This window comes from Mercenaria mercenaria, chromosome 3 (assembly GCF_021730395.1).
Source record: "Mercenaria mercenaria strain notata chromosome 3, MADL_Memer_1, whole genome shotgun sequence".
In the NCBI taxonomy this organism is placed as follows: domain Eukaryota; kingdom Metazoa; phylum Mollusca; class Bivalvia; order Venerida; family Veneridae; genus Mercenaria; species Mercenaria mercenaria.
The window spans coordinates 87,811,629-87,836,655 of record NC_069363.1 but is presented as its reverse complement, the minus strand read 5'-3'; the positions used below and the strand labels follow the sequence as shown (position 1 = coordinate 87,836,655).

Genomic DNA, 25,027 nt, shown 5'->3' with positions numbered 1-25,027 from the left:
CAAAGTGAATCATTTTTTCGAAGTTTACAGAAGATACTAGGTAAGGGTAGACTAAATAGATAATTCAAGATCAAGCACCGGTACCTATGGTTTTTAGTACATATTTCCGTTTTAAACTTGATTCTCAGTCAGTACACAAAGTTTAAAGAAATTCTGTCCGTATGAAATATTTTGCCTTTATACATAATAGGAAACTGTCAGATGTGTCTTTAACTGTCATTTGATTTTAAATGCAATTTCGGGATGCATAGGTTTTTCGTATTTATTTAGAGTATGTATACGATATGTAAACTCAACTTTGCAGCCCTAAAGCAATTGACGGTACTTCTTTACTAGAAAATAAGAAGGATTTTAAAAATCTGTGTCTATTTTGTAATTGTCTTTATTTGTTGTGATGTTTATTTAATGCAAAATTTAAATTGTACTAACTATTTCAATTAGAAATAGAACCTGATATACAAATATCTAATTAAGTTAATAATTTTGGTAAATACCAATGAACATCGTAGGTTATGTAGAACAGACCAACTCGTCGATTAATTTAAAAGAGAGTTTACTATGTTCGAGGTACGTAAACACTTGATATACCACTTTTTGCCGACGAGTTGAAAGAAGAGCCACGTTAAATGGCACCCCCGATGCGAGACGTAATATTGGAACTAAACAAAAACATAAACAAAAGAAATGGGCGGGTTCATGTTAAATTTTTTAGAAACCATTTCCAGACCTTATGCGGTGGTTTAGTAGTTAAGGAGTCGGCCGCTCAACCTGGATGTTGTGGGTTCGCGTCCCACTAGGGTGACGACCACTCCTTCTCAAATGACACCAGTGCGGTTTTTACCAGAAGGCGGACTCAAGAGTAGTTCATTTAAGCTTGAAGCTTTCATCATAATCGAGCTTGAATGAATTAGAATCAAACAAGACATTATACAGAATGTAGCTCCGCTAAGAAATAATACCACATGTATATAGGCTGATTTGCAGAGGAACCTTACTTCTTTACGTGATAAGTTTGAAAGTGAAGAAGCCAGATACAAACCTATGAGACTGCCATGTCCCAATATATTCCTCTCAGATACGTATATATTAAAGGCCGTCACAAAAACAGTTCCTAGTTTGTTGAAAAATGTCCTTTGTAGACTATGGGTTTGTTTTTTTGTTAACGGTAATCTCGTTCCTTGTGACATAAGAAGTAGAGCTAAAACGGCGTTCAAAACCGAAGTCGGAACGCCTGCATCCGACATTATTCCAGTAATCAACGTACCAGTTAATAAGTACTCGTTCCGGAGAAATATTAGTTACACTTCTAGACTTCGTTTTCATTATAAAAACTTTAATGTAATATATTTAATGGTAACCGTTGACCAGGCAAGACATTTGAGCTTACAATTATTTATGCTTGCGAGTGCGTTCACCCATGCACTTGTAGAACATTACCTTCAATTAACAAGATCTAGAAATCAAGTGCTTCGCTACAAGTAACTTTACAATGTTTTAAACCACAACTTATGGTTTGATAACATTATGTGCTGTATCTATTATCCTTTAAACCATATTATAGCAGAAAATGATCAATTCTAACTAGTATGTTGGATTGAAATACTAAATCTTAAAAGCCGCAATACATTATAAAAACAACACTAACTTATTTTGATCTCCTCAATTCTATAAATGCAATCAATATCAGACTGGTAAAATATTGAAGCATTCAGTCTATTTTTATTAGGAATGGTTTCCGTCCGTCCTTCCGTCCGTAACACTTTCGTGTCCGCTCCATATCTCCTTAACCCCTTGAAGGATCACCTCATCAAGACTATGTGCAGAACTCATAAGTCGGCCATGTTGGCTCAAGGTCAAGGTCACAACTCAGGGTCAAAGGTTTGAGCCTTCCATTTTGTGTCCGCTCTATATCTCCTAAACCCCTTCAAGGATTTTCATGAAACTTGGGTCAAATGATCACCTTATCGGGATGATATGCAGAACTTATGAGTCAGCCATGCCGGCTCAAGGTCAAGGTCAAGGTCACAACTTATGGTCAAAGGTTTGAGCCTTCCATTTTGTGTACGCTCTGTATTTCCTAATCCCCTTGAAGGATTCATATGAAACCTAGGTCAAATGATCACCTCATCAAGACAATGTGCAGAACTTATGAATCAGCCATGTTGGCTCAAGGTCACAACTCAGGGTCAAAGGTTTGAGTCTTCTATTTTGTGTCCGCTCTGTATCTCCTGAACCCCTTAATGGATTTTCATGAAACTTGGAACAAATGATCACCTTATCAAGATGATATGCGGAACTTATGAGTCAGCCATGTTGGCTCAAGGTCAAGGTGACAACTTAGGGTCAAATGTTTGAGCCTTCCATTTTGTGTCCACTATGTATCTCCTAAACCCCTTGAAGGATTTTCAGCAAACATGATCACCTTATCCAGAACTCATGAGTCAGCCATATCAACTCAAGGTTAAGGTCAAAACTCAAGGTCAGAGGTTTGAGCTCAGTATCTCCTTAACCCTTTGAAGGGTTTTCATGAAACTTGGGTCAAATGATCAACTCATCAAGACGATATGCATAATTCCTGATTCAGCCATATCAGTTCAAGGTCAAGGTAACAGCTCAAGGTCAAAGGTTTACCCTTTCACTATCCATAACAGTGGCGGGGGATTTAACTGTCTTTCAGACTGCTTTGTTTTCTTTTGGTGAAAAATTGACACATAACCTTTGTGTTAATCCATCTTTTTATTGACAAATGTAAAATTTATACATCAAAGGGTACTATAATAATTATGTTGTGAATTACACATGTAATTATTTCGACTCTCATTCAGGTTCAGAAAGCTTCCTTTGCCAAAACAATTTTAATCACAACATAAAATAGCATACATTGTATTCGTCTTAAGCATGACAAGCTCATCGACACAACAAAGAATATACAACTGCATTAAATGCTTAAATTACATGACTGTGATACTGCGCTTAGGGTAGTAATGAAGTACGGCTGTTTACATTTAAAATGCGTGGTTACAGAATATCAAGAGAAGGTTAATGTATACATACGACAAAAAATTCATACATAAATGTTAACATGTATTCAGGATGATATAAGCATAATAGACATTATATAGAGAATATTAAGATAAATGTATTTCTGAACTTTCAGAACTGAAAGTTTATCCACATAAGGTTCTTCCGGGGCGACACAATATTCAATCATGTTCACATAAAATACTCTTAATACATTTCTGAACGAGGCATTTTTAATAAAATCTTTAAAACTCCTTTGTTTAGTTTTAAGTCGTAGAAATATTTCTGTTGTGACAAATTGTACGCATCTTTATGATGCAGGCTCTACAAATCCATTTTACATGCAGTATGTTAGATAATAGTGAATATTTACTTTTATTGAATTATGACATTTTATGGGAGGGCATTCTTTGATATGGGCATTTACCTCATTGCTTTTCGTAGAGTAAGGAACACTATAAGATGAGCATTAATCTTATCAATACAGTCAGTTGGAATTTTAGTGTTTCCAACTACAATTGGGTTTCCTTCGGGCCAATAGTTCTTAAGCAGTATTTTGGAATTAGACAGAAGGCATTGTGTATATTGTACCCATTAGTGTTACTGTTTATGGTAAGCTCTGTTCAGTTAATCAGTCGTAAATAAAAAGATCTGATATTCTTAAATTACTCGTTTCTGACCATTCTACAAGTAAAACATGTGAGAACTAATGTACGATTAAAGCATAAATGACACCGTGCATTCCAAAATTTATAGTAGTGCATGTGGTTATAAACATTTAGGTTCTTTTATTGTTTCATAATTTTCAGGTGATCGATCCATTTCAAGGCGTTAACTGGGCCAGATATTATTGTCTTTTAACATTTTACCATAGGTTCTGGTTGTCAGCGATACTCCCTGATCCTTTTAAAAAGTCCTATACCATTGATGAAATAGTGCGTTCTTCATGGCGTCCTCTTTTAATCCTTGTGCAGGATATCAATTATCTCTTTCCATGGTTTTGTCAAAACGCTAACCTTTTTTCAACACTGATTCTCAGACGATATGCTTGCCAAACATGTCAGTGATGTCATATTCATAATTTGACGTTAATGGCAGGAAGCTCAGATTTACTTACACATAAATATTCATCCAATTTAAGAAAAAATATTTTGGAAAATACTTAACAGGCAAGTAGTTTTTCAGCGAACGCAAACTAAGAAAATGTTAACCTTGGTTCGGATAACGTCGCATTCGGGCTTGCATTTACTTATTCGTCTAAAAATGACTCTAACATATCAACTATACATCACATTCACTACTCTACATTATATAGCACTTTCATTGATTGTCGATGATAGACTAAGAAATGAGAGCTCTTCCTCAGGTTGGTATTGAAAGTTCGAATATGTGTCATATTGTTGCATGAAGGAAAGCACCGCTTCGTGACAAAACTGATACTGCTCCTGAAAATATAATATAAGTAATGTAAAGTTCATACTCACGATTTTAATTACAAACACATGTATTGCAATACATATATTATACTGCAATGCAAATATATTGCAATACAAGTATATTGTATATTACTGGGGAGTTTTGCAATTTTTGTCATTCACTTACCAGAGACGTTATTATCTGTTCTCTGGCATTTCTCATCTCTTCGATTACATGAGCTATTGCGACGTCCTGCTCAATCTTCATTCGCTCTATGACTGATGTGATAACACAGTATAACCCACTCCTGTCTGCTCCGTTCCTACATGGATAAAGCATTTACTGTTAGTTTCTACTATTATCGAGGAATATGTCAGTAATATGCTCTATAACAGTCTTCTGGTGAAATCGGTAAAGGATAATGACACTTTCATTCGCATTTCGACATTATAGCAGATATATTTAGAACGTTTATACAGTTAATCTTTCATACTCAGAAGCATCATTTCAATAAGGAAGTGTATCTGAAAGGAACTTATGCTATAATTAATGTTATTTCTTCAGTCTGTTTTAAATTCCATAATGCATTTAATTTTACCTTTAGAATAACAACACTTTCAATATTGCACATGAACTTATACCGTCAGGTAATTGATAATATTGAGTTCGATAGAACTTTATAAGACGTTATTAATCGACGGTATAACCCTTTACAAAAAAGCTCAAATTGAGAGGAATGACCCATTTTCACAACTGTCCGAAAGAAGAGTGATGTGCATATAGAGGACTTTTTTGGTATTTTTACCGTCAGTATTTATATAAAAATCATTTTAAACTTTGGTAAAGTCATTAAATTGGCTTAAACATTTTATCCTAAAAGTAAGGAGATTCACAGGTATTCGACAGGACAAACAGAGATATGTTCCAACTTCCCTTTGTAAGTATATTTGAAACTCTTTCTCTAAATATACATAACTGTTGTGTATTTGTTTTGTTGCTTATTTTAACGATCTGTCAAAATTTACTTTTTTTCATATATTTTCTTCAAAGGTGTTTAATTTTAAAAACGCATGAGGGGGCATTGTAGACAGTTATATTAAAACACAGTTACAAAAAGTATTTATTGTCATCATTGTTTGATATCAAGAACTTACATGCAATGAACGAGGATCTTTTGATTTCCAGTTTGCTGTTGCCAAGTCTGTACAATTTCCATCAAGGACAAGATAACACTCGGCGAATCAGGCAGGCTTTTGTTTTCAGGCCATTCCCCACACTGGAATAGCCTGATACGTCGTGTCTTAAGTTAATTAAATAAGTACGTAAGTGAAAAAACTATTACATTTCAAAGTACAAGGCATATTCCTCTTTACAGATTCTGTCTTGTATTTCGGTGATTGCGTGTAATATTATTTATCATTGAGTCTTGCGGGCTGTAGGTTTCATTTTGGGGAGGCTGCGATTTTGGTACGTGGCATTCCCTGTTTGATATTTGTCTTTGTTTTTATTTGTATTTTCAAAGCGTTTTTTTCCCCCGTTAATTGCAAGTTGCTGCATCCATTGTCTGGAGAAAAAAAGACTTTGCATACAATCATTAACTGTTGGTGAATTAACATATCGTACGATTAATAAAAGAAGTAGACAGTAACTTTCTTTAAATCAAATGCATTTTCTTTAATTGAGATATTTTAATGACACGTGCGCAGAGCATTCTTCAACGTTGAAATGAAATTTACTAGTAGATTATACCTTATCCGATTTCTTAAGAGATAGCGACAATACTTGATGGTTATTCATGTTGTCAGTACTGTCAGTTGATATTTCGATTTTCCCAAATACGACTGGTTTCCTTTCCGGCCAATATTTCTCTTCATTCTGGAAACATACTACTTGTATTATGTAAACAGGTAAATAAGACCTTTTTGCCGTTTTTTTTTCCTTATGAGGAAGAACTACTTGATTACTTTAATCTGTGAATAAAGACCACCTGTCAATAATGACCACTTATTGTTTTTCCCAAATGTTGGTCTTTAAAGACAGGTTTGAGTGTATTTTCAAATCCGGGAGCAATTATTACCAAGCAAAATAATTGTCACTTTAATTCATAAAGACATTTTTGTTTCTGAAATGTTAGCAGCTAATAGATAAATAATGTGGAAGGGATGCCACAGCCAAGTTTTCAGTTCTTCATATAAATCATATATTGACTATTTACCATGACTTTCTGACAGCTATTCATCATAACAATAGAGTGAATGTCATGTTCCCAGACAAGCATCCAAAAATCATCTCGAGTTGTTTGCAATGGTGTGTGTGTTATAATAAATGCTTTCGTTTCATTGTAACTCTGTAACACAAAAACTATGTTTCAACAGCAAGAATATGACATTAACCGTGTGCCAGTATTCCAAATCCACACGAACATCGTGCGATGCATATGACGAGCTCTTCAGGGGCCCTTACTGGGCTGTTGCGAGCTGCTCCCTACTTCGAAAATTTCAACGAGCTCATAGAGAACTCGGAGCTCTATGAATACAAAAAGTCCCCGTACGAGTTTGCCAAAATTCGACTGAAAACCTACTCGTACGGAGCTTGTAGCATTATAGTGACCGGGGTATTACACATTGCAAATGGTGATACACAAGGATAAATAAATTGTTATCTACATCTGGATCTAATTAAGTATAAGTTCGACATATTACAGGTACGATGTCCGTACGGTTTTAAATAATCCTACCACCGATTTAGACACCTTATGGTCTCTGTACAATCGTAGTGTGTGGTCACAGTACCTACGATCTCCATACGATATTTAGAGGATGCAATCGTAGGATATCCGTAAGGACATCGCAGACAAGTCGTTCGGAGCTCGCAGGGAGCCGCGCCGTACCTCGTACGATGCCCTCTAAGGAAGTCGTACAATCGCACGTTCTCCGCACGGTGTCCTGAATATCGAAGGACATCGTACGTTGACCGTGCGAGTCCCCTGCTATTGTTGTGTGAGCATCGGCAAGCCTAGCAGTTTTCCAAATCCGAAAGAACATCGTTGATGCCTGAACGAGCTCTTCCGGCCCCCGTGCGGTTCCCGTACGGTGCTCCTGAAAACTGCTCTCGACTTCGACAATCTCTACGAGATCGTAGAGAACACTGGGGAACAGCAAAAAATTTTCATCGAGTTTCCGAGTCCTCTACGAGTTCTAAAAACCCGTGCAACAATGTCCGTACGGACGCCGTGCGAGTTTGCCACAATTCGACTGAAAATCTACTTGTACGGAGCTCGTAGCATTCTTATGACCAGGGTATTAACGCGGCTGTACAATGTTGCAAACTTACACGACATAAATCATATCAAGTTAGTCAATTTGCCTTTGTTCAATGGGATATCTGTGATCTATTCTTTGTATAAGTCGAGTGTGATTTATCAAAATGGAGATAAAGGTGAATGATTACATCACTATAGTTAACTGTACAGATAAAAGTAGTAAATTAATGAATGATTAGGTTCATGACCAATCAAATCCTTTTTCTACAAGTAAAAAAAGGCCGTTTCCATAGAACACTTCAATATGTGTTGATACATTTGTGCGAAGCTTAGAAGTATAGTCTCTCTATGAAAAATCTAGCTAAATAAAGCTAAAGTAAATTAAATTGACAGGAATGAAGAGATTTTATATTATTACAAATAAACTAAAAAGGAATACAAAATGATCGTTTCTGAATAAATGAAATAACCGGTAAGAAAACAGCATTGATATATTCTGTCTTTCCTCCATCTGATGTCAAGGTAGGCATGAATTCTTCCACTGTAAACGAAAACAAACACATATAGTGAGGTTCAATTTAAAAATTTTGATGGCAATGTCCAGATATTATAAATCTATTTTTGGACAAATAGTCAATATTAATTTCTAATTTTCTTCCTTGTCAGTTGGGCAAATATTTTTAGGAAAGATTACGCTTTAATTTGAAACTTATGTTTGCAGGGGTCTATTATCAGATTAATTCACTTGAAAAAAAAAAACAATTCTAGTAGTTATTTTGATTAAGTTAAATTCTATCACGTTTTTCTAATCTAGAATAATGATAGATACTTTTATGGGTAATAATTCAATCTTTGTCTTCCTTTAAAACTGCAAACATGAAACTGTTTGAAACGAGATAAAGGAATGTCCTTCATATTAAATCTTATTTAAGATCATGCGATACCTTTTGCAGAGAGTCATAATTTACCAGATAAGGCTATATTAATGTATAACAAAGTCCGTTGATCGCAAAGTTGAACTAGATATATTTTCTCATCTGTTTATCATATATACTATTTAGTCATTTCATTCTGCGTTTCTTCTTATGAATAATCTGATGTACCGGGCAGTATATCTGGGTCTCTGTTCTTCCTTCGATTTCTGACAAATTTTGCTGATACATATTCACAATCTTCAGTAATTGGTGATACTTTTTGCAGTGTCTAAAAGAGAAGATATCTATTTATTTATGTCTATGATTAAATTTAATGTTATTTGAGTTTACATGTGTGTTTTGGAAATATATTTTGGAAATAATTCTTTATTTATATCTTTCAACGTAGGAGGTGTTTTTTGTTGAATGATTACTTGCATATTTTAGTAGATGTTGGTTTCCGACATAAATCATGATCAAATACATTAAATGTATACCAAGTTTAAGCTCTACTTTTGAAATTGTTTTTCATGTCAATTTTTCTACACAAAATCTATGGCACTATCTTGAAATTTGTTGTTATTTTGAACTATCAAATTCATAAGAATGTACCTCAAACTCAATGCAAATTTTTCTCTTCTTCTTGACAGTATCTGTTGTCAGTAGTTCTTGAAAGGCTTGTTGGAACTTGTGGGCAGGTACAGCACAGGATGACATCATTATAGATTCTACCAAGGCTTGATGCACGAAAATGTACTGATCCTATTTGAAGTAAATAGGAGAACAAACTTATATATATAAGACCGTGATCAAGCAATATATTACATAATTACATTAATGTAAACCGTACTTCGTGGGAAATGGTGGTACTACTTTTGGAAATATGTTCACACTAATAAAATTTATATTGCAACTGTTGGACGTTCATGCAGAAGTATTAAAACGTTTATCTTGCCTACCAGTGTCTGTACAAGATTAACTCTCTGTCTCCTAAGAGCTGTTACACAGCCAGCAACATCAACGTATCCCAAAGTCTTTCCCTGTTCCGTAAGATAGTCTAGTGCAATGAAAGTACCAGTTCGTCCAACGCCAGCACTTTAACATAATCACAACCAATTATCATCAAAATATGCTGAATATTGCGTGTAAATTCATACAATTTTCAGAAAAAAAAAACACCGGACAGGTAATAGTTTAACAGATAAAGTAAAACGTTTGGGTATAAGGGGTAACCCTAGCATGTAAGTCTTTTTACTGTTAAAGGAAATTCTCTTTAATTACTTGTGTCTTCTTGTAAATATAAGATTGATGATCAGATTGGAAATTTTAAATGTGTTATGTTTATATACTTTCAAAATATTATAAGAAATGAAATAAACCTTTGACGATTTAGGGACTTTATACAGCGTTTCATATAACTATTTGATTGTCGGAAAATATAAAAGTCCAGATGCAAAAACAATGCAAATAAAACAAAAATAATTTCATACAGTTACGATAAAAATAACTTACCTGCAGTGAACGATCATGGGTCCTTTTCCACGTACAGGTGCATTATTAGTTTTGTTTAGAAAGTGCACTAGTGAAGAGGCGTGTCTTGGAATACCTTTGTCTGGCCATGCAGTAAAATGGAATTGGGTCACCACCTTCTCTGCCAAGTTAGCCTGAATATAGCATAACTACATTATAGAGTAAGTAACAATCATAAACAAAATTATGTATTGTTTGTTTTCTTTCAAAAAATAGGGTATAAAACTACATCAAAAGTTATGCATTCTTCTGTTGAAAAGAACCAATTAATACGTAAAATACTAAAATATTGCTTCGCAAGTGTTTAGTAGAAATGGAATCAAAACAGTGCATGTTGTAGTGGAACTAAGGCATTTTAACGTCGATACAACGGATTTTCGTTTTATTTCTATGATATTGTGTAAACATCACATTTTATCCATATTTATATTATGACTACTTTTCGATAACATTCTTTGAGCTTATGTTTCGACATTTTTAATACAGTTTGAACACTTTACATCCGATGTATCATATTTCTAGTACACCTAGTATTAACTGTTCATAAATGTTCTTATTAAAAGTCGTTACCTTTTTTAACGCGAATGTCCGTAAAGTAAATTGTGAAAATTGCTCAATCTTCTTTACGCGAATTTCTATATTTCCAAACATTTCATTTCCATGTTCTGGCCAATACTGTGTACATTTATTCTACAATTACACAAATTATCAAAGTAGTGAGTTTTGAATAACACAAGGAAAAGATATACATTGTAAGTATTCTCATTGCAAACTTTCGGGAGCGTTCCCATTTAATTTTCAAATTTACAAATGTACAGAACAACGTGACATCGTAGCTCTAACGATACTTGAAGTGTGTTGTATTGTTAATATATGCTGTAATATAACAGTTTGTTAGCAATGGTAACGGACAATAGTTTCGTCTTACATGATGGTTGCCATAATGAAAAACATAAAATTATGCAGTTGTTAGTTTTAAATTGGCCTGTGATGAGCAGTAAATACTTTCACTCCTTCTGATATTCTGTTCATCTTTGAAAGAAAAGCAAATTATTACTTTCAAAATGCGTATAGATGTGGAATAAAAATATAGAACAAGTTGATACAGTTAAGTATAAGGGATATATACTACATAAATTTTCCATCACAAAATGCATTATATGAACATAAATCAATATACTTTTACTTTACCTTTCCTTCTTCTATAACATTAGTAAGCATAACAATTTTACAGCTATCATCCTGCCATACCATCTTCCAGAAATCTTGTAGTGTCTCCTTTGTTGGCCCTGAAATATTATTATTTAAGTTTACTGGGTTTGATGTTCATTTAATCATATGATAGATACCATTAACAGTGTTATTGTATTGTTGCAATTCAAGATTAAGCAGACAAATTCTTACCTTGTGACGCAATGTATTTCCTTACTTGCTTGAAGCCCTAAAATAAGAACTACAGTTGAATATAAAAAATTCCTTGATATATCTTTTTACATTCTTACCTTATAAATACAAACTGAATAAGCTTTGGAACTGATTACTCGTGTTATATTTTCTTGAAATTGAAACATATTTTTCGCCTTTTCAGATAAAATCGATTCGTGAAATTGTAAATATTTCTATATTATCATTTTATTGTTGTTCATTTTGTTAACTGAATGGCATCCTGGAAATATGCATATCATTTTTATCATTTGTAACTTTGTATGTTACCTTCAGTAATTATTTTTATTATTAATAATATGATTATTATTATTACTAGTACTAGTACTACTGCTACTACTATTACTTAAGTTATATACATACATTAATGTAACAAGCGTTAATATAATCGGAGTCTGAACTTGTCCCTTCATCTATGCCAAGAACAACTCGCGTGTCGTTATCTAAAACATACGGAAGGAAGTTTTTGCTGCCATTTGAATATATATTTGTGTGTGTGTGTGTGTGTGTATTTAAATCAAGGAAGCGAATATAAGTTTACTTTCTCATGATGACAACAAATGTAAGCATAGAATGCAACCAAATGAACTGCATACTCGATTTGATGGAACTCATCCATGACAGGTATTGAAACGTTAAACAAAGCTCACACACACTAGAACTGGCTTAAATGATTATCTATTACAATATAAATGAATTAACTCCATGGTCTCAAATGACCAGAAAATATTTAAAAAAAGATCCGTAGTAGACATAATACTATCAAGGTCATTCTATGCTTCCAATTGCTTAATGAAAGCTTTACTAAAATGTTAAAATATTTCCATTGATTTCAAAAGTATTACGGGCCTGTAAAATATTCGAAAGGCAGCTTACTTTGAAGACAGATATACTCACGTGATTATCTATATTGAAGTAACAATTTATATACATAAGATGGAATGAAAAACAGATTACGTGTGACATTTATTTTACAAAATACACGACACGTAACCTAGAAGTAATGTTTCTGATGAATTTAACACGGTTTGTGTAATTATTACTGACACGTCAGTTCCTTACTTCACTTGCGAAAGAAAAAGATCGTGAATGGATCTTGTCTTAGGCTATAGAATCTATACAGATCATTCATTTGCGATAATGTTCTGTCTACAATACCATAAGAGGATTGTAAGACTAATTGAAGTATCAAAAAGTTCCGTAGTTTAAAACTTACTACTAAAATATTTAACCTATTTTGTACATGGTAGCAATATATTGTAAAATATTCATGCACATGTGTTGATCAGCGCAGCTACAACACACTTTACTTCCTATTTACTAAAATAATTCACTACATTGAACATATAACTTAGATATATTACGATATTAAGTTTCATAAATATATTTGGAAGATTGATTATTGATATTCTAGAACTTACATGCATACAGGTTAGTGTATCTGTTCTTCTTTTTGTTCTGTGATTTCATGGCATCAGAATAATTTTCTGTCATACCTTGAGGCAGGCCCTAAAACAAATTTGCGAGCAATATTATCGTACGATAGAACTGATTAGATAAATGTTACAACAACATTGCAATTAAACACTTGTTGTCTTATAAACGGTAAATATTACGTCCTATACAGGTTATGCAGAAATATAATAATGGAATGACAGAGGTATTGCCACAGCAAGACAACTAAAATATAAGATTACCTTAAACTCTTTTTCAAACCGTTCCTTTTCAGTGTTACCAGTTACAAGATCTAGTAGATTCTCTACTTTGATTGCTGTGGTTGGCAATGTCATAGGCTTCCTAAAGTCATAATATGCTTGTTCCGGAATTGCATCAATATTCTGTGCAGCCAAAGTTGTATTGATATATGTGTTATTTGGAGTACAATAAGAATCCTGCTCACCTTCTTGTTGTACAGATCTTGCATGTGCTACATGGATAGATAAATAGGCAGCTACTGTTATGAAGCAATCTAATGTAATATTGTTTCTAACTTTGAATTTATGAATTTCTATAAATTTTTGTAGTTTCGGAAAAAGTTAACAAGCCTTTAAAAATGATTGCAGAAAGACATTGCAGAAACATGAATAAAAAATAAACAATCAGAAATGGATCACCATTCGAATGCAATCTTCCAGACAAAAACATAGACCATTTTTGCAGACTAAGTACAGTGAAACTTCTGAATACCGAATCGTGCAAAAACTAGAAACTTCTGATAATCGGACGATTTTCTCAGTCCCGACTTTTTTCATTTTTTTCTATAGACCGTTCTTCTTAAAACTTCCAAATTCTGAACACATGATGATTTTCGAAAAAAAAACTTCCAAATACCCGCACGTAACGAACGAGTAGATATGTTTCGACTGCAAATCAGTTCCTTCTGTGTTTCCACCCTTTACCAATTAGCGGTGACCGATTATTTTGACACGCATTAGAATCGCAACCTGTCAATCAAAGGATCAAGCTCCGCCGAGGATCGCGATAATTAGAAAATGATCTTCCATTAAAGAAATGGATAGCAGTTTAAATGTCGATGTATACATTAAACATCTTCATGGACTTTTAATTCTAATTGCGGTGTTAGTAAAACAGAGCATTTAATTAAGAAACTAATAAGCAAGCGGGAAGATATAACTTCGGACAATATTTTGATTTCTTATTTGATCAAACAGTTTCTCAAACTGTCACAACTTCAAAGGTAAAAGAAATGAAAAACCTTTTAAAATCGCGGCATTTTACGAAATCGTCATCATTTTCATAATTAAAATGACTAAGAGAACGTAGAAACATCGTAAAACTGAACTGTCCCTACAGGACAAAATTAAAATAATTTGGGAGTCTGAACTTGCTGAATCATGGTATGCAGTTGTATTTGTCTAAATCACTCCGTATTCCAATTACCGGAAAATTCCAAAACAAAAATAACTACACTTTTCTTCTGGTCCCGAAAGTGTGCGGTTTTCAGAAGTTACACTGTACAACATTGTTGACTCTCGATATCCGAGTTTTTCCACAATCGGAATTAATTGGACAAATATCATAGGCTATTATATGCAATTTGTTTGTTTTAACCTTTGTTATATTTGATAAGTCCAAGAAACAATAATACTAGCATAACATGTATTTTCAAAACACGAAAGTAGTTCTAACAATTTGTCATAGTTTAGTGCATGTTATTTGAAAAATAGTGTCAGTTCAATATAAAAATATTTCCCATACATTCAGAATCGAACTGAGTCTCTTGATTGTCATTATAATCATTACTGGTTCTCCCAAGACTGTTAGCTGTTCCCTCACGACGTCCATAGTAGCACATCGGCTGTTTCCGTCTCGTTAAACGTCGCCTGTAATAATGAAACAAAAACGACCTGTTTCCTAAATGTCAAATACATGTATTTTCAAAATGAATAAATAGATAAATAAATATTTACTTCCATACTCTATAGGATTTTAAGCGCCTTTCGTATTCGTATATTAACAAATACATTATTAAGAGTGTGCATTTACCATATTTAGGAGGGTATTTTTAATCAGTATATTGTTTCATTACCTTTTACGCACAACAAAGAAGACACCAATGCCAGCTGCTAATAAAAGAATACTGATGGTGCTACAAATGGCAGCTATAATAACATCTTGTCCATTATTTTTCAAATCTTCCTGTGACATTTCTGAAAATACAGACGTGTTTTAAAACTGTTAATAATTGCTAAAAAATGAGTTACCCTTCGTATTTTAAGCATAACATCATATGTGACTAACTACGCATTACGAACACCTTTACCTGTGCTTTCCTTTGAATAACGTCAAATGAAAAGCGATAATTTTATATCGCCGCATTATATGCTAATATCTGTATATTTACTGCAAAAAGTCGGAGTGTAGGCCAATCAAAACTGTGTAAGACCTTCAAGTATGCTGATTACATCTCTCTGTTGTAAAATGGTTGTGTCGATTGGACCGAAAGGCGAGAGGCCAATAAGCTCTGATTTAAGATCGATCGCTGGTTTAATCCAGTAAAAGACAGTTCAACATGTCTCCAAGTATACGTATTTTTAATATAACGTCAGCATGTATTTTTGTACATGTTCATGCGGTCATTAGTGAAATGACACAATGGAAACCACGTGCAGTACCTGCTAAAGCACTTGCAAGAAAAAAACCTTTAAATTCTTCCTAAATAAGTGTGAAAGATATTTGTGCCTCTGTCATTAGTTTTTGCAACTGACCGACCGACAAAAAAATTCCGGCTGACAAAACAAACCACAATATCCGCACATGTCCTGCTACAGTGAACTCAAGAAATATTCTTAGAAAGGGCTTCAGATTAGTTCAGTCCTGGTTGAAATATATGTTTGCGCTAAGCCAAATGACACATTCTCTCCTCTAATTTCAGATCAAACAATGACCAAGCATTTGCACAACTGGCTGTTACAATAGATATCATTTCCTACCCATGAATGATTTCGACATATCTTCATACTTCAAGTTGATAAAGCGTCAAGATTCAGTGATTATACGTTAATTTATCAAATTTTGGTTAGACCGATTTTTTCTTCGATGATAGTAACAATCTTATTATCAAATGGCTCATATCGACCATTTTCAATCAGTGGAACATGACATCATAAACAGGCAGAAACCATAACATTATACACAATACATGTAAAAAAACTTAATAGTGAAATACAGAATGGGCTGAACTTTATTGAGTAATATCTCTTTTGACGAAAGGAATTACCTACAACCTTTTGTATTAAAATCATTGGATAGTAATAGAACACCTTGTTAAAATATAACATACCACTAAGTTGCTCAATGTTGTACTTTTTTGGTCCTCTGAGGTCATAGAGTACATTTATTTTTACTATAAAAGAGTTCCTCTTTAGCCGCTACAAGGGAAGGAGTTGGTAGGGCATGTGGAGTGTTGCACATGTCTTTACATCCAATGAACAGACTCAATCAAACCTAGTTTGCTATAATTATTTTGCTTGGTTGCGTTCTATAACAAACGGCTGTAAAAGGTCTCCCCGATCTTGGACACAGTGATACTGTATTTTCTGGTCCTTTGGGGTCATAGGCTACATTCAATTTTACTATAACAGAATTACACTTAAATCGGTACTAGGGGGCTTGAGGGCTGTAGCACATTTCATTACCTTTTCATGAACAGATTCAGTAAAACCGAGTCTTCTGTAAATGTTGTTTTGTTGCGATAAAAGGTTCGAATAAATCTTTTCACCGATTCCATTATTTATATTCTTTTTTGGCATTTGAACATACGCTTATTATTACTTAAAACGAAATCAATTTGCAATCCCATGAGACAGATTCGATTCAAATGATTTAAATGGCGGCGATAAAGTTTGCTTAGTAGTTAGTCCAGCAACTTACGAGTGACTGGAGAACAAACAGGATCTTCTCCACTCCATTTTCCGGTGTTGCCACTATGTACACAGTGTCTCTGTTCACTTGTTGTTAAAGTAAAGCCAGTTTGACATTCTACAAAAATACTATCATTTAACTGAAATACTAAAAAGTCTGAGAAGTTTCCAAAATTTAAATAATATTCGCCATTGTTATACGCTGAGGGTATTTTACATGTGATCCTAGAACAATTCGGTGCCACACCGGACCAGCTTCCATCAGCTGTACACGTGCGTGAGTTGTAATGGGGTGAGGCATATCCTATTTCACAAAATCCATAAATGTATGTATTTAAACTGACACTCCAGCCTGTGTATCTAATATTATTACTTGTATAATAGCCACCATTTGTTACATACGTAGGTCCTTTGCAAGTAACTCGCATGCAAGAATGGTTAAGATTAGCCCATGTTCCGTCAGACTGACACACACTGTAGTTGTTTCCAGTTAAATGAAACATTTCTTTACATTTAAGATAAATATTTGTTCCTACAGACATGTTTTCGTATGTATATCTACTCCCGTTTATAAATGTGTAAAATGCATTTGAAGGTGTTTTCGGTGGCTCACAGGTTATCAAAACACAATATGGCTTCCCTCCCGTCCAAACACCTCCTCTCTGACATGTTCTTTTTATAAGTTGATTGTGAAATGAAAACTTCTCATTACAATACGCTACGATAACTTCATTAACGAATTTAATTCCAGTGCTGTAGACATCCATATTTGAATCTAAATAATATCCGTTTTCGAAACTGCCAGGATACTGGCAGCCTTCACGTTTTAATTCACAAGTCGGTATGTGGCTACTCCAAACCTTTGATTTTATACAGGTGCTTGTGGCATTTCCAATCAAATCATAACCGGGGTCACCACAATAATACCTCAAAACTCTTCCAATAGAAAACCACGGATCAACCGGACTAAAACGCAAGTGAGTCTGTGATGATTTTGAAGGTGCATTGCATCCGGCTGAAATATATAATCATGCGTCCTGAAATATCTGACAAACTAAATTTGAAACAGTGTTTTATAGATAAAAGTATCATACTTGAACTTGTTACTTCAAATTCGGTAAACTGGAATCACAATACACGGTCTTAATTTCCCAGAGAAACTTTGTTGCAAAAATGCAAATTTATTGAGAAGAAACGCAGTGACTAAATTACAAATTTGAAACTGTGTTAACTGAAATATTATGATATTTAATAAATTATATATCTCAATAAAAAGTACTTTTGACAATAAATTAAATTCATTTTGACACATTAAATAATACTCATACAAACGTGGCTTTCTTTGTTACGATAAAAAAATTTATGTCACCGGGACAAACATTTGTTGCACTCAAGTTATGTCATGATAATAAATTAACGTTTCGTAGTTTAGTAAGGGTAACTTATCTACGAACAAAATTATATTTGTTACAGAGAATTCTTGATTAAAACTTTTAACAATATAAAAATGACTATTCCTGTTTTTGTATATATTTGTTTTTACATATCATTACCAGAAAGGCTACATAAAACGTAGTCCGTATGATAACATAAACTCAGGTGGGATCATAATCAATTCCATTTCATTTGTTTGCTATAAAGAGAATGTCAAATTCTAACTTCCAGTACGGAGACACACCTTAAAGATTACTAAATCCAAGGGTTATTAGAGCCTTCGGCCTGTATACTGTTAGTCTTTTATATGGACACATTAATAAAATTATTTAATTATCGTACTGAGTCATTTTCATTTTGGAATGTAGATAAATAGAGCTCTATTGTCCTGTGTGAAATAAAATAGTAGTTGTTTACATCAAGTGAGCGTTCACATAAAACTTTAGATCCAAGTCAAGAAATTTTGGTTGAAATAAATTTCATTCTCCATTCTGCATCATTTTATTATTTTATTATTCTTTCTTTTATATTGATGACTCATTGTTTTCTGATAAAACATGTCCTAGCTATGAGACATCAAGTATTTCAGCGAGTTATTAAAAATTATGGTTTTCTAGAAGGTTTCAAGGACATAGTGTTTACAGTGCTTTAAAGTCTGTGTTATTCTGGATTCTTCTTTTTATTCTTGGTTATGCATAAAACTGCTGGCTTTCATTAGGAAGCCGAAAGGCTAGATATTTAGAAGGAAAACAAATACAATTGCCAGACTGACACCGTTTTGGCAACCGTATTGTTATATTTAAGGGTACGATTGCTTATTACTTTAGCATACCAAAGATAACAGAAACACTGTGACAGGATGGTCGAACAGGGGACTGAACTTATTAGAACAATATATATTTAACACTCGGTACAATATTGACAAGTTTATCAACATGAATTAATATTTGCGATGAAAGGAAAATAGATAATTGATAAATAAAAAGGAAGAAAATGTTGAGCTCAATGGAGTTTACAATTACAGATGTTGCAGTCCGAGATCTCTAATAAAATAGAAAAAGTGGAAACTCCATAGGTCGTTCAACACGACAAATACGAAAATGTAGGTTTTACAGTGAGGTTACAGATGCTTAAGTTTCCAAAAATTGCACGTAAAAGAATTCCACAGCTTAAATTTTGTCCCATCAAATCGCGAAGAAGTCTGACAGTCGGTAATGTGGTGTGCACTAAGTGTATCTAAACTTGTCAATTTGTATGTCCCGCCAAACAATGAATTTTGCACGTGAATCACGGTAGAGCCGTGATATTGATTGTTTACTCGGGAAAATACATTGTACAAATTAAGGCCCGTTACATCGATTTGGGGGATAAAAACATAATTTGATAAAGTGTCAAATTAAAAAACTTCCTTATTACTGAACTGAATTTAATGAATGTTATACGGACATCTAAGTCATCAAATGCAGAAAACCATGTATTGGATTCTAGACGTGAAATCTGACATTAATCTCAATATCTCAACTATTCGAAAAAAGAGGATGCAATAAGAGTCTATACTTTGACGCCCGTATGTCAGTTTGTGACAAAAACAAACAAGCAACTATAAACAATAAAAATAATACCGGCAGGAAAAACATTGACCTTAAACAAATCTTATGTTGTATGTACATTTAAACACAGGATTTATTCTACACCCCGGGGTGTGTTTGTCACACACTAATACATTTCTTACCCAATATATTTGACAGACAGTCTTATAGAACAATTAAAATGTCAATAGTGGTATATTATGAAACTATAAAATGAATACTAGTATAAAGTTTCACTTACCATTACTAACTCGTACACATTCCGATATTTTATTGTATGTACCATTTGACTGACAATACATATAGACACTAGTAGTTGATAAATATTTCCAAAATTGTATTATGCTTCCAACTTTGTTGTAATCGCCAATAGTACTTCTTCCACCAGTTATCATACTCCATTTGCAATTCTGTAATACGGGAATAAGCAGTGGACAACCTTCAGCATTTTGAGGTAAATGACCTGGAAATCATATAATAACGATTATATTGTTATGAACGTTTAAATCCCCATTATGTTCATTGTATTTAGTATTAATTTTATATTGACTCATTGTTGATAGAAAAGCATGTCCTAGTTTTGAGACATCATGTGTGTCAATAAGTTATTTATAGACTGTCACAGTGGTTTTCAAGAAAATTCCATATAAAGAGGGTTTACACTACTTAAAAGTCTTCGTTAATCTGGATTTTCCTAGAATCGTCTTTTTATTCTTGGTTGTACATGAAAGTGCTGGAACCAAGTATGAAACTGGCTAAGGACAGGGCAGAACCTTAAGTAAGATCTTAATGAAGAAGTTTTCTGTATTTTAAATAGCAAAATATTATTAGTGTTTACATTTAACATTTGATGGATACACTAACTTTGTGGATTAAAAATTACCTTCAATGATTGGATTAAAGAGAGGATTTATATTATTTGGATATATCAAACTCTGTTTAAGTCATTGTGAAATAATTGAAAATATTTGGAATTGATATTGATTGGATTTTAATATGATCAGGGCAGGATTTAAACCTTTTTTTCATATTAGATTAATTAACATTTTCAAGGTATTTCAATGGTTGCTTGTCACAATAAAGATTGCTATTGTTAATAGTTCTCAACTTTCAATGTATTGTTTCTACATTGTGTGTTTATCTCGCTACTATAGAACTTGCTGAAACAGGTCTTGTTTTTTTTTAATTTGATATTTTATATATTCTTTATTGTGATAAAAATGCTTATTACATTAGATATAACCAAAAACATAAAAAAATATGTTCGACATGTAACATTGACATTAAAACTAAATATAGACTCTTCTTTTTATTCTATATTTTCATAGAACATATGTTGTTTAATTTTAAAGCTGAAACGTCTAAAACATAGCACACACCGCGTTTGTTGCAGTGTGAACAAAGTGATCAAAAGGACGATTTTAAGACACAAGTTAACAAATTCTTAAGGATCGAACGCTTAACGGTGTTAAAACCTTTGTTGGATTTATTATGTTGTTTGTTTATCGAGCGGGTTCCTAACTTTTTATGAGCCATCTGGTTCGTGCGCAATGTTCGATGTTGTACTTGTAAGATGGCTTAATTCCTTGACACATGAACAACTTGATCAAATGCTGGCCTACAAAGTTTTGGCTGACTCGCTAAAAGGTCAATATATATAATTGATGACAAAACTGGTATGTCGTTTATGAAAACAACATTATTGACTGCTGTGTACGACTTAACGCAATACATTTAAATATGCATATAGTATGACTTAACGCAATACATTTAAATATACATATAGTATGACTTAACACAATACATTTAAATATACATTTAGTATAATATGAGGGTTAGCTAATATTCATATGTACAAGGCAGTATCTACTTCACTCTGTATCAGTTAAATTCGCAAAATAATTAAAATTAAAATCACCTTCAAGTTGGTTCTTTGATTCATCTAGAAATATGGCACGAGGACGAACCATAAATGATGTAAATAACAATTGTATAATAAGTAATTGGTCCATTGGTTTGATTGTATGCTGAAAATATAATAATTATTGTTAGAAATTATTACTGAAATTAAATTAAGAAATATTCATTTATTCAACGGCCATGATTTTACATTTTCGCAAAACAATCATTTCTTTCTGTCACTTATCCATTATTTATATGTTATTTATGTGATCATAGTGAATGAGAGTAGTACATAATTATCTGTCACTTTATTGAATTTCTTACCTTGGGTGATACTACACCTTCTTTATCTTGAGTAACGAAATTGGTTCAGTCGCAATGTGTATATGTCTTCGACTAACTTACAAACTATGGTATACCGCATAGCAGGTGTGACCTATATACGTCGTATACTTTCCTTCAGGCTACCTCGCCTAAATGATTCGTTTACAAATAATTTGAAACGACTTTAGCTATGAGCTCAATAATTCCAGGGATCGGACAAATCACACAATGTTTTAAAGTAATACATGTACCATACAGATAATGATGTTCATCTTAACCTACCACAGACTGGAACTACTGTACTTGACTGGCCTTTGTGCTTAGGCTCCCAACAGACAATATAATTAATGCAACAACATATGAGTTCTATCGCAATAAAGTTCAGCCTATGATTTACACATTAATTGAGATTTAAAAAAAACCCATATGTTTGCAATTATTCCTTGCTGCTTGGCTTATATATGCTATTATCTATAATATCCAACAATACATATATATATGTTGATACATTATTATATTATTTTACTTAATTCAATAAATATGCATTGGTCCCATAAACGCTGAACCTCGTCTGTCAACCTTCTGCCACCAGGTTTTAGAAAATTGTGCCTTCTAACTCCTCGGTGCATAGCTTATAAATGCTATCGTCTAGCAGATTGGTACACTTTTATGCGCTGACCCTATTGCATAACAACATACCTAGATAGGATATTTTCATTTGTCTATGAAGATCGAACATCGCCCTGTAAGAAGCTGGGTTTAGTTACAAGGCACTTGGATAAAATTGTCTATTTTATCCTGAATGTTTCTACATCAGCTGTGTTATTTGTACCGTTCGTTTTACATGTTACTAAATAACACTGTCGCGCCACATTTTTTTACATAGATATGAAGTAAATTATTGCATCATCTTTTTTGCAATTTTTCTGATTACTGAGAAAATTGATAGGTTTTGTTTCTGAGACTAAGTGTATTAATTTTTCATATTTAAATGCTTCCATTATGAAGTAAATTTGTTCAAAATGACTTTTTAATACAGTATTTAGAAAGTATACATATAGTTCTTACGCCCGATTTACTTTATATTTATATATGAAACCCTTAGGACGGGCCTAAGTTTGTCAAGTTAATTTTCGCGTTTTTTATCCGCTTTAATGCAGTCACCCGTGGAAAGTGTTTTCTTTTCCTGCTCAAATAGTATCTGTACATTTAACATACATGTACACTTATTTTTGCCTATGCTTTATTTTAATTGCTAGGCCACGCCTGCAGCGATTTTAAAGATTTTACGAAATAACATAAATTTAAACTTAAATATCGAACGCAGGAATTATCAATTTTCCTATCAGTCGTGCAAATAACAAATTACAAGTAATATATAACTGGAGCCTGTACTTGTTAATGGATCACATACATTTGTATGTGAAAGGCCATATATCCGTACTGGTACAATGATGACCGGTAACAATTCCTTACACCAAAAGAAACACTTACTACTCTGATTGTAACTCAACATTATCGTAGAAAATATTTCATCGCTAGGAAATTATTAAATTACATATACGTAAAACAATTTCAAATAGTTCAAATTCATGAATATAGTTCGAAAATAAAATTTACCTTCAACACTTTTCGACGTTTGGCGTTCTAAATAGTGAAACATTTCATTTCAGAACTTTAAAGCTTCCTGGTATCTTGCCGGATCAGAAAAGTTGTCCTATAAAACAGCAATACTATCAAAAGTAGACAGGCAATAGATAACCATTAGCGGTATTCAACTGTCATTTTACACAGAGAACGAAACGTGGTAGGGGGGGGGGGGGGGGGGGGGGGGGGGGGGGGAGGAAGGGGGCAAGCAAATGCGAAGTAAAAAGATTGTCTCAACGAATGTTTCCCAGTCGAATGGAAAACTATACATTTAACAAATAATTTCGATGGTAATCTTTATTATAAAAGATAGCTGCTTTAAACTTGTACAACTTCATGAATTAACTTTACACCATGTTAAAACTGTCAAAAACACTGAATAAATAAAAAAAAATCACAGTCCAGAGCAGGCATGCTCTTAGCATGTTAGTGTTTATATACATTGTATCAATCATCCTGAAAATGTAACAATAAGAAAGTTTCCCGCATATTTCACCAGTACCGGTATTGGTTCCTTAGACCCAGTTTTATTATAAAGCATGTGCAACTGGGCGTGGTTTGTGTTGCACATGAACAGAATCAATCGAAACGATTCTGCTATTATTTAGCTTAGTTGCTGCTATACATCACAAGGATCTTCTTGTAGATTTCATTACTAAATAGTGTTCATGAAAATTGATGTATAATTCCTCTTTAAATTTTCAAACCGAACTCGGCGCTAAGAGATAATTTCGAGCGCACAGATATTAGACAACGGTGATTTCAAATCCCCGACGAAAAGAATTCGATGAACCAAGAAAATTTAAAACGTTGTCAACGATCACTGCAATCAGAGAAATGTATAGTCCAATACACTCATTAACATTACCGTTTTCAGCGGAACCTTATTCATCTTGTGCCTTTTTAATCAAATCTATGCATTGGATGATAACGTTGCAGGATGTTTACATGGAAATAGATAGTTTTATTCTCTAAAGAGATGAACAAAAATTGAGCATAGTCCTTACGATGTAGACATAATGTTAAACCCGCCATCAATTTTGTAAAAGGCTTACAGTTTAAAACAGAGTCCTCTGTTTGTCTTGTTAAACTTTGTCACAAGTTGGTATGCTCTTCAAAGTAATATTATGCCCTTATATGTGCAGTGACAGGAAGTTGTAC

The 25,027-nt window shown here is 33.4% G+C and overlaps 1 protein-coding gene across 1 annotated transcript; it reads right to left on the bottom strand.

Annotated features, from left to right (window-relative positions):
* Positions 1–2,717: 2,717 nt before the first annotated feature.
* On the bottom strand, positions 2,718–23,937 carry LOC123524144 (receptor-type tyrosine-protein phosphatase mu-like). Its single transcript, XM_053539183.1, has 22 exons — positions 23,840–23,937; positions 21,912–22,020; positions 20,235–20,456; positions 16,981–17,985; positions 15,137–15,257; positions 14,806–14,930; positions 13,284–13,513; positions 13,008–13,095; positions 11,950–12,029; positions 11,548–11,584; positions 11,335–11,432; positions 10,714–10,833; positions 10,126–10,277; positions 9,573–9,708; positions 9,226–9,375; positions 8,803–8,902; positions 8,170–8,240; positions 6,653–6,784; positions 6,187–6,312; positions 5,592–5,737; positions 4,624–4,759; positions 2,718–4,466 (listed from the first exon to the last, which is right to left on the bottom strand). The coding sequence occupies exons 2-22, from the start codon at positions 22,003–22,005 to the stop codon at positions 4,329–4,331; spliced, it is 3,507 nt and encodes a 1,168-aa protein (XP_053395158.1). The 5' UTR covers positions 22,006–22,020; positions 23,840–23,937; the 3' UTR covers positions 2,718–4,328.
* Between the last annotated feature and the right edge of the window lie 1,090 nt (positions 23,938–25,027).